A 20,894-nucleotide genomic window follows, 5' to 3' on the forward strand; every position below is an offset into this window, starting at 1 on the left:
TCTAAAATAAAGAGCTTACAGAACCAGTTGTTGATTTTTTTTTTTAAATACATAATTTCATTTTTTGTGTTTGCTTTAATGCTGAACTCCAAGGTAAACATTTTTTTACATAGCATATGCAAAAATGCCAACAAAGTGGCATTCTGAACTAAGAATTATTACTTACTGAGTCATGAATCACTCAACTGACACTGAAGGCCAAAGAGCACAATACCAAGGTTTGGGGAACAAAAAGATCCCTCTGCTATTTACCACAGACTTACAAATCAACAGAATTATTTTTCTAAAGAATCTATGTGATTTTAAATAGGTTCTTAATATTGTTCTAATACGATAATATGTCAGCCCCTCCTCCCAGCCTTGTGAGATCCAAGCATCATCAAAGATCCTGGTAGATCAATAGACTGAATCTGGAACATAGTAGCAATTTTTATAATCATTACTGTCATGAACAGGCAGTATCACTTCATTTCTCATGCACTCAGTCAGGTTAGAGAAGGACATTTGAATATTAGGAAGATTTTGAATATTAGAGGTGTCCTAATGAAGGAACTGTGTTGAGAAAAACCATGCTGGTTGTTTTTTCAGCTGTGTACACTGCTCTGCTACATACATAATTTCTCCTGGAAGATTCCTTAAAAGTGACTTTGAAAATTTTGTTCCTGGTGTTTGACTTGTTTCTTTACATGGAAAACCAAAGCAGTCTAAATACTGCTTTTCTAAAATATTACTGTTATTTACTATTTATTATTGTACAAAAGAGAGTTAAGATTCTCTTGTCTCAGATTTGCTTTTCTTAAAATTCTGCTCTTCTATTTGATTTTTTAAAACCATCGTAAGAACTGAATTTTCTGAGAAAATGGTGTAATATATTTTGTTAGCAAATATTCAGAATTTTTTATTGAAAGGTTTTAAAATTTTCTGTTTTTTCATTATGTAACAAATGTTTAGGTTAACCACCCTTCTGTTTTGTTTAGATATACAAATCTACAAAGTGCAATGACATGCGCCAAACAGGTTACTGCCCACGTGGTCCATTTTGTGCGTTTGCACATGTTGAAAGTAAGTAAGAGAACGGTTATTTTGTATCAGTGTTCATAAAAATGAACCATCATTTCTAAGCATCAGTAGCAGGAGTGACTTAGCATCATTAATTTTAATGCATAAATGGTATTTGATGTCAGTTGTTTTTAGAAATTCATTCCATGTTTTCTAATACTATACCATGGAAGCTTGCATCATTTGCATCAAATTTGCATCAGCAGTAAAACAGGAGGTGCTTTTCTTTACAAATGCAGCTTGTACCTGTAACTTCTTAAGCTTGATTTAGCAATTGTCTACACACATGCTTGACTTTTCAAAATATATTAGCTGTCCTATTGAAACCTATAGTAAACTTCTCAGGTAAAAGTTAAACATCCTTGCAAGTATTTGCAGAACTAGGGCCTTAGCAAAACTGAAAAAAACTGCAGAGAAAATCATGTGAGCTGTCCTCTTTCCTCCATAGCCCAAACACATCTTCACTGTACTCAAAACTGTTATGTACAGAAAAAAGGAAGAGGGACTATTTTTTTTTTTTTTTTTTCCCAAGAGAGCACTCAGTTCTTCAGTATGCAACTATGCAGACGAATTCTGGGTATGCATTCTCAGATTCTTTTTAACAGTAATATCAATTTAAGTTACCCCTACACAGTTCCAGTACTCCAGAATGTGAAGTGAGCAGTTGCTGCCAGAACTATTCATGCCTCCTTTTCAGTTGTGATGCAAGGCAGAACTTGAAGCATTTCTGTGTAACTGGTTTCTTATAGGTTATAAATCTTTTCTTTTTTGATTACGTAGGTTTTGCTTGATTACATGATCAGTAAAAACTCGTATTTATTTTTCAAAAATTAAAAAAAAAGTCTGCTCCTTTCCTACTTTTTGCCTTCTGCTTCTAGAGCTGAGAAGAGGTATTAGAGACCCTACCTACTTTGGAAAGCTCCAAATTTCTGCAATTAAGTAGTATTTATCTTAAGATTCTCTAATGATAAGTAATGGCAGTCTCCTCTCTCTGTCTAACCTGTCTAGGCAAATGTGATGTTCTAGACAACCGTTGTGTCACTTGCTTACCCAAGAGACTGTCAGTGAATGGAGTCAGTCTTGCTGCCCACAGCTCTTGTTTCTGAGAATCTGTGGTATGGTCAACTTGTCTTTTAACTTCTGTGGGATGTTCAATTTTACTTTTCCATGTTTTTTTTTACTCAGAGAAGAGGAAGGGTAAAACACCTCCTGTGTTTATTTCAAGAAGCCCATTATTCTAAGACCTAGCAATTCTTCAAAACATTATGACAATGAAGTCAGTGTTGACTGTTCCTTCATGTCTGAAGCAGCTCACTGCCTTCACTTTCATGTTGTTGGGGCTGTCTCCTTAATCAAGTCCTTCAGTTTGCCAGTGTTGCCAAGTACTTCTTTGACTCAAGAAAGTCTGAAAATACAAATTTGTTACAGAAGTAATTTATGGCATTGGGTTTGCTGTCTCTTTGTATGATAGATGTTTTTTCTTTCTGAAACAACTGAAAGAGAGTGTTTTAAACAAATTCGCGGCATACATACGGCATGGTATAATTGTGACATGCTACAAAACTCCTGTGAGAGCAGACTACATATTCTCTGTTTTCTTCCTTAGAGCATAATGAATGCTGCCTCCCTTCTTGCCTCTCCAGCATGGAGAGTGTACAGGATAAACTCAGCAGAGCTCTTGGACATTGCGGTTCTTTTGAGACCTCATCATGATCTACTTCTGTGTATCTTTGTCATTAGTATCTTTTAACAGTCCAGTTGATGCTTGATTCCTGTGAGAGGAATCATTCTCACAGGCAACTGTCATTGACAATAACCAAGGTTTCCATCTCTAAGGAAAAGTTAAGCATTTCCCAGGCTAAAGATAAAAAGGACTGAAGGAGAGTCCAAACTTCATAAGATAGCATGCTGATCTTATTATCCCTAAGGGATACCTTTCTGATCTGTTTCTAATCCTTCTACTACCCCAGTCCCGTTCTTCTACTATGTAGGATGAATTGTTATATTCTTTAAAAATTTCCAGAGCTCTGATAGAATTCCTGAGACATTGAACATGTTAGCAGTGACAGCTGAGAAGCAGCAGCTTAAGTTTCTCCACATAGTTGCGTTAGACAGAATTTTAGGTCTATCAGAAGAGACTTGTATGACTCAACCAGCATGCTCTGGAACTCCTTAGGCTGCATCATCTGGAGTGAAAACTGTATAAGGGAAATCTTGACAAATGAACTTGTAATCTTACAACAGTACCCACCCCCTGTCTCTGGCAGTCTGAATAGTCCATCAGAATTTAGGGTTTTGATTACTGTCAGCAAGAGTGCCTTTCTGCTGTTGGCAACAGCTTTAAGCTGAGTTCAGCAGCTCTGACATCCTGCCTCCTGCATCTGTAGAATAAAATGATTTATGTCCCTTCCATATGAGGGAAGGGGGCAGAATGGTTTCAGAGCTGTAGTTGTCATCATCAGTATAAAAAGTGTGACACTCTTGGTTCATGGATCTCTTTGAATCACAAATTATGGGTGTTCTCCATACAACTTCAGTGAAGCCCTAGCTATGTGGGATGGGTAGAGGAAGATATCCCGCCATTCATACATGTATCTTACCATTTTTTATCATTCTATGTGAAATAATTTGTGGAAGCCCACATTCTCTGTAATAGCGTTCCTGGTCTTCCCTCAGTGACTTCCTCAGAACCAGCTGACCGTTTTTTACTCTTCTCTCCCTCCTTTGTGAAGGTTATGAGGAGTATTACTATTCCTCCAAGACTGCTTTTTCCTTGAGGCCCTGGCTGCAGATAGTATTGTCTTATAAATGTCACTCATTGCTTTTTTCCCCCACTCACTGAAGCCCTAGGTCCAGTGTACTCCCAAAGACGCTTCGTGATGACACGAAGGAGGACACCCAATCCTGAAAGGTAGAGAAGCAGTGCAATCTGACATATCACCCTGACATCCTTTGCAAAACAGAGAATAGCTGGGGTACATTGAGACACTTCAGTAACAGACTCTTAAAATAATGAACACCTCTCTGTGGCACTCACGTGTCCACTGACTGCCTGACTACAACTGACACCTTAACAAAAAATAGAAATTTTTTGAAACAGAAGCACGAGCAGGCTCAAATCCGCTGGTAAGAATTTGGAAAAACTTCAAAGGACACATCTCCTGTACAAGAGCTTCTGTTACTGAAGACATTTGCTTCCAGATTGTTTGTCTGAAATCTGGTCTCCTATTGGTGCCAAGATTGCAATAATGAAAATCCTTACTCCTGACTTCATGACAGATGGGATTCCCCAGGTCAGACTTAGCCTGACTGTGGTAATTGTTATGTTCATAATACTCAAGCCTTGTTAGTGCACATTCTGAAGAGGCTATGTAGCAGATAAAGTTTTATCTCAGAGAGAGTACAACTCTTAGTTGTACATAGCATCCTAGGCTACTGATGCATAATCCCTGAACCACCACTGCACTGGCATTGGAGAGCTGAAGGGTTTTTGAGGGCTCTATCTTAATCTCCATGAGCTTTAGTGATCTCCATGAGATAGGCCACCATGTGAGACTGTTGCTTTTCTGTCTGTTGCAACCTTCCAGGACAGCCATAGGTCTTGGAGAAAATAGTTAGGCTGGGAGAAGTCTACATGGTAGAGTTTGCAACTTTTTTTGTGCAGCTGGCCATGGTTGTTTTTTGTTTATTCTTGGAACAAATCAGAATGATGTAGAAGCACACATTCTGAATCTTTTGTGTCTGTGTGACTTGCTATTCCGCTTACTGGTAGTAAGAACTAATCACGCTGTTCTCCCTAAATACCTTGGAAAGAGAAAGGAGAGATTATTTCTCTTTGAAATGTTTGGAAGGCAGTTTTATACTACCCTTTTAGGATCGTATGACTACTTACATTTACTTATAGAATATTGGATGTGTATGTGGTTGTGTCAGGGGAAAAAAAGCTAATGAAGATTTAAGGGAGAGCATGAATCAGATAGTACTTCTGTGACAGCGTGAGGGTTGACTGGACATAAGGTGGCTGGCTGTACTGCTCTGGGCAAGCAGCTGTACAATGAGGGGATATGTAGTGAGAGTGAATTACAAAAGGTCAGTGCATCTTTTTCTACCTTCCCAACTGTTCTTTGCACTCTCATTCTGTAGGCAGAATGGCAGAGGTCTAGTGACACCATTTCTGCAATTTCTGCAATCCCTATGGTTTCTTTTTTTCTTTTTTTTTTTTTTTTCTTTTTTTTTTTTTTGGTGTGGCGGGACTGGACTTGTGAGTATAGGGGTACTTACTAGTAGCTTTTTCCTTTCTCTTTTGTGAGCCGTGTCCCTGGTTTTGTAATTTATGCAATACTGGAAATGTTTGGTAAAGCATTGGACTATATAGTAAGAAGGCAAACACTAGATACAAAGAACCCCCATTGTCAGAAACAATCTTCAGCTATGCTATCTCCTCTAAAGAGGTGTGTCTATGTATCTCATACTCATTCTGGTTTCTACTGTGGCTTGCACTTTTGTACACTCTGTCAGAGCTACTTACTGTTTCTGCTAGAGAGAAATGTTTAAATCTGATTTTTAGCTGTAGTTTATCATTACTCCTTCAGAAATGCAGTAGTGGCTAGAGATGAAAAAAATCTTGCCGTACCTGTAGAACATATTAAGAGATTTTGTTCTCAGTCCTGACTTCTTTACTTTGATGTCTTGTGTGTGTGGATTATGAGGTGAGGAATGTTATTAACTGTAATTGCTTACTAAAGTAAACATTTTTTATTAACGCATCATTTGCCTGTAAAACTAGAAGTCTCAATCTTGATATATTGCACAGTTAAAGAATCAAATGTCAAAGATGTTTAATAGTTTAACAAAGTAGCCTTTGGCAAACTGCGAAGTAATTGTTCAGTCACCTTGAGTTGAATTTTCTGGTATGAAAATTAACAAGTCATTGGTCATAATTTACGTATAAGTTAAGAATGAACTTTCTTAAAGGTTATTGTTGCTTTTTAAATTAAGTAGTATGAGTCCCATGTTCTCTTCACATTGTTTTATGATTTAAGTCAGTTGGTTCTAGACTGGAAAAATAAAGAACCTTATAATTATGATACTATTGTTGCATTTCCAGTCAGGAGTTCTAAAAATGTTATCTTTAAGCCCTGGTATGATAGAGATTCTAGAAAATAAAGCAAAATCTAGAATACTTTAAATATATTAATTTCAATCTACTTCCCACTAGTTTTGGTAGAGCAAGTAAATAAGAGTATCACATGTTGGTAGCCGCAAATATGTAATGGTGAATTGTATTATTCTTACCTTGCCTTTATGCTTATATTAAAAGAAAGAGATTTCTTGTGTGTGATTGTTGTTTCCACATGATAGGTGCTGTGTTTGGTACTAGGTATGTAATTGTTAAATTCACACAGCTAAGTATCAAATCTGTGTGTAATTTGTTGGGGATTCCTTCAACAGAGGACACCATGAATGTAGTCATACTGCAAACTGGTTGTCAAACAAAGCCAGGCGCTCACCTGTTTTCAACAGACAGCGTAGGAATTGCAAATGAATGGAGCAGCAGTCTTAACTCCACAAACAGCATTACAAATAGCAGTGGGCAGTCTGGAAATGTAAGTGTAAATAATTCTGGAAAAGTTACTAATAATAATCACTGTGCCAATATACAATGTTTATTTTACTTCTTAAATGTCTGGTTTTTATTTATTTGTACTTCAGCAAAAGAGAAAAAAACAACAGCTATAGCAAATATCAGGCAGTAATATTTAACTAGTACTTTAAGCCTAAATGGAATGTCTGCCTTTGGCACCAGATTTAACTATGTATTATTTGTGTTTTCTGTTCTTGTTTTTTGTCTTTAAATGCAGTATTTTGAATGCTACGGAGAGGAACATAATTGTTAATCAAATGCACAACTGTAGGACAGCTTAATTTACATGTCTCTTTTTTCTATAGGAAAGGTTTTATTAATGGAAGATCTTGCCTGATTCCAGCCCTCTTCTCTGCCCTAATTTGTTAACATTAGGAATGAATTGATGTCCTACCTGAACATGCTTTATACCTAAAACGTATTACAATAGTGCAGTATATGCAGTGTGTTTGGTAGTAGAAGGCTGTTTGATTACAAAAGTGATAAATGTAGTTTATATTAGCAAATTCTATCAGTTAAGGATGAGGGAGAGAAAGGACAAAGATACATGGCAGAGCTTTTACTGTCTTCCTTTTAGTATCAATTGGAATGGATACTGTTGTTAGATTTTATGTTTGTTGCAAAATAACACATAGCAATAGTGACATCTCTTTCTTTCCTGACTTGTGTTTTTCTTTACCTCATTTGCAGAGTCGTAAGTACATACACATTCTCAGAATTTTCACTTCTAGCTTTCCAAGTCTGTTGATCTATACTGTTTGATTAGAAACTAGATAAAAGGACATATTTTAAACAATGTTTAAAAGGAGTTGCCAATAAATAGTGCAATTGTTAAAACTCCTGGGTTTCTTTCATGCAGCTTCATATTGCTGTCCCGTAGGTTGAGAATAAAGATACCAATATGCCTGTATTTTATCTTCGGTTCCCAGTGCAGAAGTCTGTTTCTATATATGAAAGGTTCTGAGAGAGGGTCTGTCTTTTTATTTAGGAAGCTAACTTTGTTGTTGCCAAGGTTCTGAAGCTTTCAGGAGACTCATAAAAGTGTCTCTTCTCCCAGAAGCTTCTTAGCCTTTCGTGAATGTTTTAGATACAGCTGAAAACAATAACTATTCTGATACATCTTCCAGCTATGGGGAATCTTCCATATACATGCATTTTTCTGTTAGTCATTAGTAGTTTGATGAACATTGTGTATATTTTCCATTCTGTGTTCAGTGAGTCTCTGCCTGCACTAGTGTTCAAGTGTGAAAATGGAAAAGTTGACCCTGCTCCCTTCCCCATATTTTCTACTTGAAGTTTTATTGCAAGTGGCCACCTTTTTTCTGATATTTGGCAAAATATTCTTTCACTTGACTTACCTGCAGCATTGTTCAATGCACTTCTGTTGTCTGGTTCTTTGAATGTTCAGTTCCTGATTTTTCATTAGCAGGTTGGTCTTCTGTATTTCCGTGTTTAGTTCTTGAGGTTTTTTTGCTAGCTTGCTTTCACCTTCTGCATCTGCTGTAAACTGCTGAATTTTAGTATTTAAATAATCAGTCTTGTTTCCTTCTTCCCCCCATTTTCTCTAACCCAGCAACTTGTTTACATTCATGGTTTGTGTTTTTCTCTGTTTCAATAAGCTGTCTGTCCTTCTGTCCCCTCCTTTGTTTTCATTCTCATCACTGTCAGACACTGGCTCCAAGTAAACTTAATTTTAGTGGGTTTTATCATGATGAAATTGAAATTGGACTTTCTATGCCTCTCTTCCTTTATGTCTTAAAAACAAGATCTCCTTCTTCATCTTCCAAAATTTATTTCACATATTCTGTTACAGCGCACTGGGAGAGTACCCTACTATTTTATTTGCTTCTAGGGGAAATGGATGATGTAGAATCATGGAATCAGAATGTTTTGAGTTGGAAGGGACCTTAAAGACCATCTCGTTCCAAGCCCCTGCCACGGGCAGGGACACCTTCCACCAGACCAGGTAGCTCCAAGCCCCATCCAGCCTGGCCTTGAACACTGCCAGGGATGGGGCATCCTGTGGATGGGCAACTGTGCCAGTGCCTCGCCACCCTCACAGTGAAGAGTTTCTTCCATCTAATCTAAATTTACCCTCTTCCAGTTTAAAGCCATTCCCCCTTGTCCTGTCCCTACGTGTCCTTGTAAAAAGTCCCTCTCCAGCTTTCTTGTAAGACCCCTTTAGGTAGTGGAAGGCTGCTATAAGGTCTCTGCAGAGCCTTCTCCTCTCCAGGCTGAACAACCGCAACTCTCTCAGCCTGTCTTCATAGGAGAGGTGCTCCAGCTATTTTCATGGCCTTCTGTGGGCTCGCTCTAACAGGTAGTGCTTGAGAGACCTAAACTCAGTTCTCTGCTTGATCAAAAGCAAAAAATTCCTCTTTGACTGTGAGCAGGTTGCTTAGGTCCCCATTTCTAGAATGTGGCAATACTATTATTGCCAAATTCTATTATATGTGGCAATCTAACGAATTGCCATATTTATAACAAATTATAGCAAACTGTAAATATTAGAAGAATGAGTCCATTAAGATTCTGTATGATCCAGGTTGATAGTGAGGGAGGCTGTAAAACTGTTTTTAAATACATACCTTCTTATCTCACCGATACTGTGCCCTGACGTCTTCATCGAAGTTGCTTTGTCAGTTGGACTGCCATCAGTCATTCTTCTGCTTTATCCTTCGCTTACATTTCAGTCAGGAAATAATCTACTTTTCAGCCTTCTTTGGTAAGTGTCAGTTCAGTTTCCATGAAGACCTTCTACATACATCTGTTTCTTTACCCCCATGTTCTGTCTTCTGGTTTGAAGCATCTAATATTATACTTTTGTCAGTCTCATCTCATCACGTGATCTTTGATAGTACTGTTCTTCTCCAGCCTGAGCTCCCTTTGCTTTGTACTCCACCAGCTGTATCATCTAAATGTACTTAACCTCCACGGTGCAGTTTGCACAACGTGGTACAGTATTTCCCTTAACTGTAATTTTTCATTCTGATTAGTACTGCTTGTTTCTCCACACTCGCCATTGCCTCTTTTCTTTCTTTTTGTTCTGTTGCTCTAGCAAGTCCTACATTGGCTTTTGTGGCATACACATTTTTTTCTCATATTGCATCAGAGCTGTGAAGTGCCTCAAGTGAGATTTGGAGTCGTCTTACGCATTGTAGCAACAAATTCACTCATCCTCTTCCCAGTCCTTTGTGTCTTCTTTAGGAGCTGCATTTGCACCAGCAGCCTTCAGTTCTTACTGCTTGTTCTTAACCATTACTACTCTTTTGTGCTGTGCTTGGTGTCATCTAATTGCCAGAAGGAGCACTCCTTCTTACTCCTTTTCCTACTACTCCTGGTTTTATGACATAAATTTTGTTTTTTTCAGCCTTTATTTAACTTTAAGAGGGTCTTCCTTATCATTAATCTGTTGCACTGGTAAAATTAATGTAGCTGAACTCCTCATTATGGGAAATGACAGTAGATTAGGTTTATTGAATATTTCTGTGCATGTAAGTCTTGAAATAGCGTGATCCATGTTTCAGATACATTGCTTGCACCATTTAAACTTGGATGCCCTACTTGGTTAGTGAAGTTGGTTGTTACCACTTCTTCATATTTGCTTGTATTTCCATTATTTTTTGCACGTCCTTCCATGAATCTTTACCTGTGTAATGTTTCATCATCCAGTACTCTTTAAGCACCCGTTCTCCTCAGTCACTTTTACTGTCTACCCCTTTCCTCAGTCACCTTTGCTGAAAATACCTCTGGCATGCAGTCCTTTGCATCCCATACAGATGTGTCATACTCTGCCACGAGCTTCTGCCTTACCTGAATTTTATCCCTTCATTTCAAGTGTTCTCATTTATATTCTGCAAATATATTGCAATTTAACATACCCAAATGGTCTTCTATGTTGGTTTTTCTCATAATGCCCTAAGAGTTGAATTAATCAGGCTGTCTCAGTGCGTGCAAGCATAGTCACAGTTGCTGCTTTATACACTTTCTCTAGCTGATTGATTAGCTTTCCAGTGTTATTACAGCAATAGAAAATATATATGATTTTGAGAGACTTTTCAGCCAAAAAAATTCAAGAATCTTATCACCTCTCTTGAAAACACACTCAGTCATGGGTTAGGGCTATACTGCTGATCTTCTCCATACATCAGGTCTCTTGGTTACTGGTACCAAACTGCAGTGTACCTAAGTCAGGTGATGATATGCAGCAAAGGCCTAGCTGTATGATAAAATCGGTCTGTAAATATTGTTCAAGTTTGTGGCACTGCAAAATTAATAGGAAAACTTGCTGTTTATTCTGGAGATGAAACAGGAGATACATCAAAGATTAATTGCATTTATCAATTGTAGGATATTTATGTTAGCCATTCTAGTTCAAAGTGATAAATCATAGTTTCCTTTTAAGGAGTAAAAGCACAGAAATGTTGGCCGTGATGTCATTATGCCTGGAGTCTGTGATGTATTTAAAAGATTGAATATTTGCATAGGATATATGTTGATTGCAATGAATGGTGATGGGATAACCAGCACCATCTTTTTTTATCAAAGATGTGTAAGTACTTGATCCTGTGTTCGAGTTAGCACAGTTAGGAAGACAGTGCTTGTCAGCTCAGTTGCAGTAAAGATTGTGTGCCTTCATAGGTCATCCTGATTGCAGACTCAGTGCTAACATTCTGTTGCCTTCATTAAGCCTCAAGTTGTCTGTTTTACTTCATAACTAAGATGGCTTGACTGTGTGCACAGGATCAGTTACCGCACTCATTTGGTAAAGCATAGTTTATTAAGCTGTGATAATGCAGCTGAGCATGATTATGTGTTTATAGTCTAAGTCTTAACAATGGTGATGAATCATGCTTCCTTTACTGTGGTATTGGTGTTCTGAGACAGTGAGGACATAGGAAGTTAGTTGTTGGAGAGCAAAATTAGTTTTACAGCTTAATTAAAAATACCATGTTTCCTCTTCCTGTTGTCTTCCCCTCCACCCCTGACAAACGTAGGCAACATAACAGACATTTAAAGCCACAAAATTGAACACAAATCAAGAAACTCAAGAAGCTGCTGTTTTCCTAGGAAATATAACTAGTTTTATAGGTGTGTTTCCTCATTTTCTTTGTAGAAGTTCAGCTGCAAGCTAAAGCCTTGAGTAGGCAAGAACCAAGGGAAAGAATGTATCATTTGTTCTGCATGCTCTTTTTCTAAGCAGTTTAGCTGTGGTGAAGGTGACAAATGATTTCTTCATAAGAATCTAAGAGGCCGAGATCTGTGAAGTTACAACATTGTGAGGATGTGACCCTTGTTAAGGCAAGCTTGACATCTTTTGACTTGTGGTGTGTCAGAAATGTGTAGGCATCCTCCTGTAGCATTGAGCAAAGACATAAAGTTGAAAAAATTCTTTTGTAACCTTTGTGAAAGTGAGAGGTAATCTGAAAGGTTTCAAAATGCAGTGTTAATCTTAAAAATGAATCTGTTAAAATTTACAGCTGAGCCTCTGTAGAGTAAAGAATGTCACCAAATACTGGTCTTTAATTAAAGTAGACTATATCCTCAGGGTTTGAACCTTCCTGTGCTTATGTCTTTGACGATACAGCAAGCAGATTTCCATTTTTAGTAGGGACGCATTGCTGAAGAGTATTTAAATCTGCTGGGCCCTTATCCCACACTCAGAAAATCAATGCTGCAAATTTGAAGTTACATTTGTAGAGCAGTTACAAAGATCATGTTGAAGGCTTCCTCCAGAACTGAGGCAACTGTGTGAATTCTAGCTTCTGTTATTTGTACTTTTCTGTCTTAATAAAGAAGACACCCTCCTCCAAATTAAAAAAAAAATTAAGACTAACAATTGGCATAGATTTTCCTAGCATCAGCAGTGCAGAGGACATTGCTCTTGTTGCACTGATACCAAAATGCAGGTTCTGCAACATTGAAGAACAAAAAGTAAGCACTGATAGTTTGCCTTCCCCCCTCTTGCACTCTTTTTGTTTCTGATACTAATATCACACTCACTTTATGTTAGTACTGACATTTGACTTCATGTTAACTGTGAATCACAAGTCCCTCTTGATACAAAATATATGTTCACTTACGATCTTGACATAAATACTGCATTAAGTTGTATGACTTTTTCTAGTGATAGGTTTCCTGACATTTCCCAGATGTTCTTTGTATCTTACTCTGTGCAACGAGCGTGAGAGATGCAAGAGCGGTATACTGTAGCAAGCCATAAGGGATGAATGAATATTTGAGAATAAATTATTTCTTGCCATGTGACGGCAGTGTGACTTATCATAGTTCTCTGTGCAGTCCACCTAGCCTTGAGTCATAGAGGAGATGAGCTTAGAAGCCTGGACAAAACCAAAGAGGGTCCTGATCAGTGTTGACATTTTGGGCCAGAGCATCTTCACCAGTCTTGGAGGAGTCTCTGACAGAGGAATGGAGTTGGTCTGGAAAATCCTCCATTTACTTCCTCTGCCTCAAGAATTATCTTTGATGACCGTAGATAATGCCCAGAATCAGGTATTCTCCCGAAATATTACCTCCTCTTGCCTCTTGGTAACAGGATATTAGTCTGTGAACCCAACAGGGTATTTCTTATGTTCTTATTAGAAGGATAAAAATACAGTATAGGGGCAGACAGGAGATGAAATCAAAGAATCATTTAGGTTGGAAAAGACCTTTTAAGTCCAGCAAGTCCAGCTATAAACCTAACACTGCTAAGGCCACCACTAGATGTCCCTAAGTACTGCATCCACATGTCTTTCAAATATCTTCAGGGACAGCTGACTCCACCACCTCTCTGGACAGCCTGTGCCAGTGCTTGATAACCCTTTCAGTGAAGAATTCTTTCCTGATATCCAATTTGAAGCTCCCCTGGCACAACTTGAGGCTGTTTCATCTTGTCCTATCACTTCTTACCTGGGAAAATGAGACTGACCCCATATCACTACAACCTCCTCTCAGGCAGTTGTAGGGAGCAATGAGGTCTCCCCTCAGCTTCCCCTCCTGCAGACTAACCAACCCCAGCTCCCCCCACCGCTCCTCACAGGGCTGGTGCCCCAGCCCCTTCCCCAGCCCCGTGCCCGTCCCTGGGGCGCTCCAGCCCCGCGGTGTCTGTCTGGGAGCGGGGGGCCCAGCACCGAACCCGGGGTCCCCGCTGCGGCCGCACCAGTGCCCAGCACAGGGGGACGGGCACTGCCCTGGGCCTGCTGGCCACACGGTTTGGGACACGAGCCAGGGTGCTGTTGGCCACCTGGGCACACTGCTGGCTCATATTCAGCTGGCTCATATTTAGCTGGCTGTTGACCAAGACTTCCAGGTCCTTTTCCACCAGGAGGAATACATTCTAAATAATAACTTCAGACCAAAAAGAGTGACTTTTCTATAGCTGTCTTGTAAGTTGAGGCTAGGTTTGAAATTGATTTTTTTTCTTGTCTGTTTAACCTACCATGGATATTACATGACCCATTTTCTTTTCCTGCTTTATTTGTGTGGGTTCTTTGTATCTTCTTTGCGTGTTGAGTCACACAAATTTTGTGGTGCTGTGTAATCCAGTTATTAAAACTAAACTAACTTCACTTTTCTGAAAAATATTAATGACGATGTAGAGGCTGTCTCTGTCTATTGTCATCCTGGTGGGCTCTTCAGAGATTAAGACCAAAAGCCCCAACATTCATGTAATCAGATAATACTGCCTGCATCTTTGGGGGTTGAGCAATTGTTTTAGTTTAATATAGTTTTCCAGAGCAAAACTACACAAAATTCTAAGCTCTTAATGCTTACAGCTATATATACACATTAATACCACCGTTAATACCTGCTCTAACTAGAAGAATCACGTGAGTGGCACCTTATGGTCTTACCTAAGTCTACATACCTGATATCATCTGATCTTGAACAGTAACTGTGTGCCTCAAGCCAGGTACTTCTGGGTAAACAAGGGCATCGTTTCCCACTTAAGGCTTTGTTCCTTAACGGCTCTCTTCCTTCCTCCCTCTTCCCCTGATCTTCATTAGGTCACAGTGTAGGAAAGCAACCATGATGTACATGTTCCTGTGTCGGTAAAATAATCTGTGTTGCCTGCCTAGCTGAAAGAGTGGACATCAAATATGCATCCGAGAAATATTCTCTGCAGATCAGGGAGCTCATCCTTAAATTGAGTCAGTAGTTTATCTAAATTAGTACCTTTCTTTGGGTGTTAGTTTACCTTTGCTGTCTAGTCATTTTATCTTACTTATTTGTCTGCTGCATTAAGCAGTCTTGTGCTACCAGAAGTGTTAAAGGAGAAATTTACACAGACGTGGGTACCACTAGGTTTGCTTTAATCACAACTCAGAGCTGGGTCACCACCCCAGTGAGTGGCAGAGAACCAAGGGATACAGCACAGCTTATTTACACGTATCAAATCATTAGTCAGCATCCGAAGTTTTTAGGAGTTTCCTTTGGTCTTGTCAGTTCTACAAATCCATCACCTGACCCATAAAGAAGTTTTCAAAAATCTTCTGATATAGAACTGAATGCCTTAGCATGGTTTTATTGAGGGGAAAAAAAATAATTTAATTTCGCTGAAGAGCAATGTTTTTTTTCCTGGCAGTGTCCTTTTATCTTCTTTTTCTCACTAGCATAAAGAAAGGATTTCAGTATTTTGGAGCTGAAATTATGTGCAAACTTAGCATCGCCCTGCACAAGGGCAATCCTCAGTTTTGCATTTAGAGTAAATGGCAACAGAATGTTGCATGTTGTAAAAAGCTTGTGGTCAAAACATGAATTCTTCAGCCTTTGAATTCAGAAGGAATTTTGTCAGAGCTTGCTGCGGTACCCACTCTTCTACTTCTGTCAGCTCTCAGGGTATATGTACATTTTAGACTGCTCTGTAGAGAAGCTGTCTTTGGATTTCAGAAGCAACCTAATTCCAGAACTCCGCACAGATAAGGTTGTGACAGGAGATGTCCTGTAAGGATAGGAGTGAGTGAATGTGTAGGTAATACTCTTCAGTGTTGGAGGTGAGTGTTTTCTCACCCTTTTTTGAGGGTTAAGACCTCATCTAGGTTTATGTCTGTCCTCTACCTGATACACAGGAGTTTTTCTGAAGTTCCTGCTCAGGAGGGGCGTTTTGAGGTTATACTGTTCTGGGCAGAGAGGTGTCTCCTGTTAAAATCCTGATTTGCTTCAATACTTCCACATTCTTCAGAGCATAGAGTAAAATTAAGGGTTAGGGTTAAACCTAAGGTGAGAGTTTAAAAGTAAACTGTATAGTTATTCTTGTTTAGTCTGTCTGATTCAGTGTGTATTTTGTATTTAAACAAGCCAAAACAGCTTTAGCAGAATTTCACTCCATTGTTGTATTGACTAGTTCAGTTCCTCGAGAGCTGGCAGATTCTGTTCTGAAACAGGCACAGAAGGGAGTGAAATGTGTATCATCACCGAGTGTTCTCACCACTGAACTGTTCGGCATAAATGTAGGATGCAACTATGTCCATACTGCCTTTGTGAGTCTACTTACAAATTTAGGTTAAGAAAATTGAACAGTTTACTTAAGAAATGTAGAAACAAGCAATATCCACAGTTTCACTCAAACATATTACTGTAGGATGCTGGCACCTGAGTTCACAAATTTCAGAATTGAACTTTTAGTAAAAAAATTGTCTAGACCTACATACAGGTTGTACTTTCAACTTAAGCCTTCTACTTTAGAAGTTTAAAATTCTCTTAAAAACATGTAGCAGAACTAAAAATTATAAATTCAGTAATGTTTTTAAATGTTTTTAAAATGTTAGTTTATTCATCAGTAAACGTTTCAATATTGAGGAATCTCAGAACAGTCTTTTGAGATTTACAAACAAGCACTGAGATGCTTTTTGCCAAGATTATACTTGTCTTTTTCTTTTTGAACTGCTTGACTTGATCTGGATGAATTCGTTTAAAAGAGTAAAATGTTGTATAATGCTTGCATTAAACTGTAAATTAAGAAACAATATTCTGGTGTGTACAGATGCATTATCTTTTGAAGTCTGTATATTTACGATAGCTACTCCATGTTACTTCTGTCATCTGCTACTTTTTTAAGCTAATACCAAAAATATGTACAAATAAACCAGTGTTAGTGTTGTATTGACATGACTGAAATTAATTTATAATTTCAACTGATCATGTTACAGGGAGACTATAGCTGTAAACAAAAAATATCATAGAGTATATTAGACACTGTTTTCTGTCTTCTACAGATTTCCTGTTCTTCAAGTCCAACTGTAACATCAGGTTCTGGTAGCAGTAGTTCTTTATCACCCCTTGGACCTCTTTGTAGACAGAGATCATTAGGGAATGGTGTTCTGTGTTCTGAGTCTAGCACGTCAGGTGTTTCTTCACCAACATCTAGCTATCCAAAAGCACCAGGCTTTGAACGAGAAGATCAGGTATGTGAATAATATGGGTCTAGAAGTACTAATGTAGTCTTCAGTTAAATTAGATTCAGCAGAAAATGTTGTCTGCCTTATGTATCAGCACTGATTTGGGTAATTTAGAACACAGTTTGGAACCCTTTTCTTCAGTGAGCTAAACTGCATCAAATTACAGTTGTCACAGGCCAGGAACACTCATGCAAACGGTCATTGCAGCTCTCCTGACGTGCAGTAAATTCTAACTTTGCAGGAATTAAGTGACTGTCATTTTGAGCCTGTGTTTCCAAGAACAGAACAAGATAACAATGGGAAAAAAATCATATCTAGACTTGGTAGGATTCAGTTTTAATTGTTGAAAATTGATGGTGAAAGGATGAATTACTTTCTGGCTGTTGATACTATTTATGAGTTCCAATCTTAGATTAATTTCAGTCTGTTTCTTCTCCCACCTGCAGCTGCCTCTCTCCTGGGACAAGTTCATTGTTGAGACAGACATAGATGATAAAATATAACAAGCCTCTTAGAGAGAGATATGTAGCATTAGCAATGAGAGGAGAGTGGTTGAAATATAAGTTGGTGAGGAGTTACAGTCCTTTAGTCTGGAGGTGGGGAGAAAACAAGCAATGCTAGAGACTGTTGGGAGAAGGGAAGACTGATATTTTTCAGGGATATGAAACAGCTCTGATAGCCTGCGAGAAAAAAGATGAAAGCCCAGTATTTACCTGTTAAAGTATTTTTTTCTTTCTGTATTATAATACTAGTTACACTTCTAAATTGTCAGAAGGGACCTATTTTAAAGGAGCTCCAATGACACATTTAAATAAGCTGCAGCCAAGCTGATCAGCCACCTTGCAAACCTGTGACTTGTTGGAATCGATTTCTGTAACCTGAGATACACAGAGAAGTGCAGAAGTAAAAGCCAGAAAAAGCACGGAAGGCAGGGAAGTGGATTTTGTAAATGGTAACTTGTTGCAGGTGATGGTGAGATCATTACTCTGAACTTCTCCAGGCAGGGTCGCTTTCTGACATGTAGATGTTCAGACGGACTATAGGTTGGAGTCATATAGGTTGGTCATTGTGAGAGAAAAGATTTCCATCTTCCAATATAGAGAACAAGTGATCATTGGTCAAATATCATGGAAACAATGCAGTTAGATGTCAGCTGGCTGCTTTCTGAACATGAGTCAGCCATAACCGGAAAATGGCGTAGCCATTGGTGAAGATCTGTTCTGCTGTTTTGGTCAGTTAATGAGTAATCTACTGCTGCAAATAATGGGTCTCGGCAGCAAAAATGTCATGTGCTTGCATTTTAGTGGCCACATTTAATCTCTTTAGAGAGAAAGCAGTGACAGACTTCGCAATAGATAAAAAAGTACCTAGAGTGGTGGGAGGCATATAAAGGAGAGTTGTTACTGCTAGAGAGATTTCACTACAAGACACATTAAGAATATCCCAAAGGAAGTGAGGAACAGACACAAGACTGCTCAAAGGCAGCAGGAAGAACGATTTTTTGCCGAAGGAGACAGCACCTTGCAGAGTTTACTGCAATTTGGGAAGTCACTGAAAATTCCTGGCCTGACAAGAACAGAGATCCTTTGATCCTGCTCTGCAAGGAGCAAGGGGGCAAAGGAAGTGCTTAGAATTCCCTTGTATTTAAGTGTGTTGTCTTAGTTTCAAAAGTTACTTTATTATAAAATTGTGTTCACAGAAAATCTGCCCTTTTATTTGAAGGGAATTTTGTTTGTTTGTTTTTTATTTTTTTATTATTTGTAGCATGATCACTTTAAGGGAAAATCAAGACAGTTCCACTCAAACTTTTGGCTACCTCAGGCTTCTATCCCACCAACCTCTGGCAAGAGTATTCCCCATCCAGTGATTGTTGGGGACATGTTATTTCTGTCACAGCATAATGCTAACATGGATACTTATTTTTTAGACCAGAAATAACTTGCATGTTTTCAGTTATGCATATAAATGGAACAAGTGCAACTTCTGTTCCTTTTCCATGTGGCAATTTACTCTGTGATCATTAAAATTTAATACTCCATGTGGGACCGCAGTAAGGGAAATTAAGTCAGCCTGTTGAAGATATCATTACAGAGATGCCACTGACCCTTCATAAACTAATAATACATTTTACAGCAATCACTTATTAAGTTCATGTATTACAGAGGTTTTCGTCTTTCAGGCAAAGCATCGAAGCTTTCCAGCTGAGAATCAGCAGAAAATAAATGAACAAGACAACAAGCAGGTATTGCCAAAAGCTAAAGATGATCAGGGGGCTGAAACACCTGTGCTCTGAAGAAATGTTGAGAAAGTTGGGGTGGTTTGGCCTGAGGAAGAGAAGGCTTCAGGGAGACCTTATTGCGGCCTTCCAATGCTTGAAAAGGGCTTTTAAGAAAGATGGAGAAAGACTTTTTACCAGGGCCCGTAGTGATAGGACAAGGGGCAATGTTTTTAAACCGAAAGAGGGTAGATTTAGGTTGGATATAATTTCAAAAATCTTTATAAGGGTGGTGAGGCACAGGAACAGGTTGCCCAGGGAAGGTGTGGATGCCCCATCCCTGGAAGTGTTCAAGGTTGGGTCGGGTGGGGGTTTTGAGCATCATTTCAGGCATTTCATCTAATGAAAGTTGCCCCTGCCCACGGAAGAGGAAGCTGAACTAGATGATCTTTAAAGGTCCCTTCCAACCCAAACCTTTCTATGATTCTCTGGAGGTGTGTAGTCCATCTGTCCCCTTGTCAAAATAGGGTCAGCTAGAGCAGGCTGCTCAGTGCCTTCTGTAGTAGTGTGTTGAGTATCTCCAAAACTGAAGACTCCACAGCTTCTTTGGGCAACATGTCCCAGTGTTCGGCCACGATTGCAGTACAGTATTTTTTTATGTGTAAGTGAAACTTTGTGTATTTCAGTTTATGCCCATGTTTAAAGAAAAAATTATTCATTCTCATGGTCATTACTGGCCTCAGTCTTGCACTATATCTAGCTTTGAAATAGAAGGTTTCTGTGGTATTTGTAGAAGTCAATAGCATAGATACTACACAACCACGACTTGTTATACAGAAGGCAATGACAGGATGTGTTGATTGATTCAGTTACAGTTAAATGTTTTCATTAACTAAAAGATTGGAAGGAATAAAAAAAAAAAAAGCAATAAAAGGAATTGAAATACTGGAAACTCTGCACCAAGTTCCTGTAGACTTTGTGAAGTTATTTTCCAGTTTAGAATGTTACATGGTTACATATTGTTTTAGTTTCCTATATTATATAATTCAAATGTGTGATTTGTATGAAAAAAATGTTCAGCTAGAAAAAAGTACCACAGGTACAAGTTGTTCATTATATAACGTGATACATGTGTGCTGTGTGGTCATGTTTCTCAGCTATCTAAAGACAACATCAGTTTATGCACCAATCGCATTTAGGTTAAATGAGAAAATTTACAGATAAAAAAAATATGTGTATAAATGCATAATGAAATTGTACAATTCCTCAGTAGATACTTTCCTTTTGAAAAGATACATCAGGCTTCACCTAAAGAATTATGTTTGTAAAGTGCATTTGCAAGTATTCAAATTCCTTTTTTCTGAAAGCAGAATTCCCTCATATGGTAGTGATGTCTAGCCACACTGGAGAAATGCACTTGCTGGTAAATGATAATGAAAAATTATCCTAATGTATTAATTCTGAGGGTTCCTCTGGATTTCTTTCTGTTGGAATTAAAGTAACTACTTTAAAAAATATATTCTGTTCATTTAACATGCTTGTACAAACATTGGTGTAAATGTGTTTATGTGTGTAT

General features: G+C 38.5%; 1 protein-coding gene across 13 annotated transcripts in view; it reads left to right on the forward strand.

Annotated features, from left to right (window-relative positions):
- UNKL (unk like zinc finger) overlaps window positions 1-20,894 on the forward strand; it is a 60,337-nt gene that overhangs the window by 19,062 nt on the left and 20,381 nt on the right. For 10 of the 13 annotated variants that reach the window (XM_055803846.1, XM_055803850.1, XM_055803852.1 and 7 more), the window contains 4 exons: window positions 978-1,062; window positions 6,511-6,665; window positions 16,921-17,109; window positions 19,283-19,345. In XM_055803846.1, the coding sequence (XP_055659821.1) occupies window positions 978-1,062; window positions 6,511-6,665; window positions 16,921-17,109; window positions 19,283-19,345 (492 nt within the window). The remainder of the gene's footprint in view (window positions 1-977; window positions 1,063-6,510; window positions 6,666-16,920; window positions 17,110-19,282; window positions 19,346-20,894) is intronic. The other 3 variants (XM_027790593.2, XM_055803854.1, XM_055803855.1) reach the window with 3 other exon arrangements.

The sequence above is a fragment of the Falco peregrinus genome, chromosome 5 (genome assembly GCF_023634155.1).
Source record: "Falco peregrinus isolate bFalPer1 chromosome 5, bFalPer1.pri, whole genome shotgun sequence".
NCBI classification, from domain to species: Eukaryota; Metazoa; Chordata; class Aves; order Falconiformes; family Falconidae; genus Falco; species Falco peregrinus.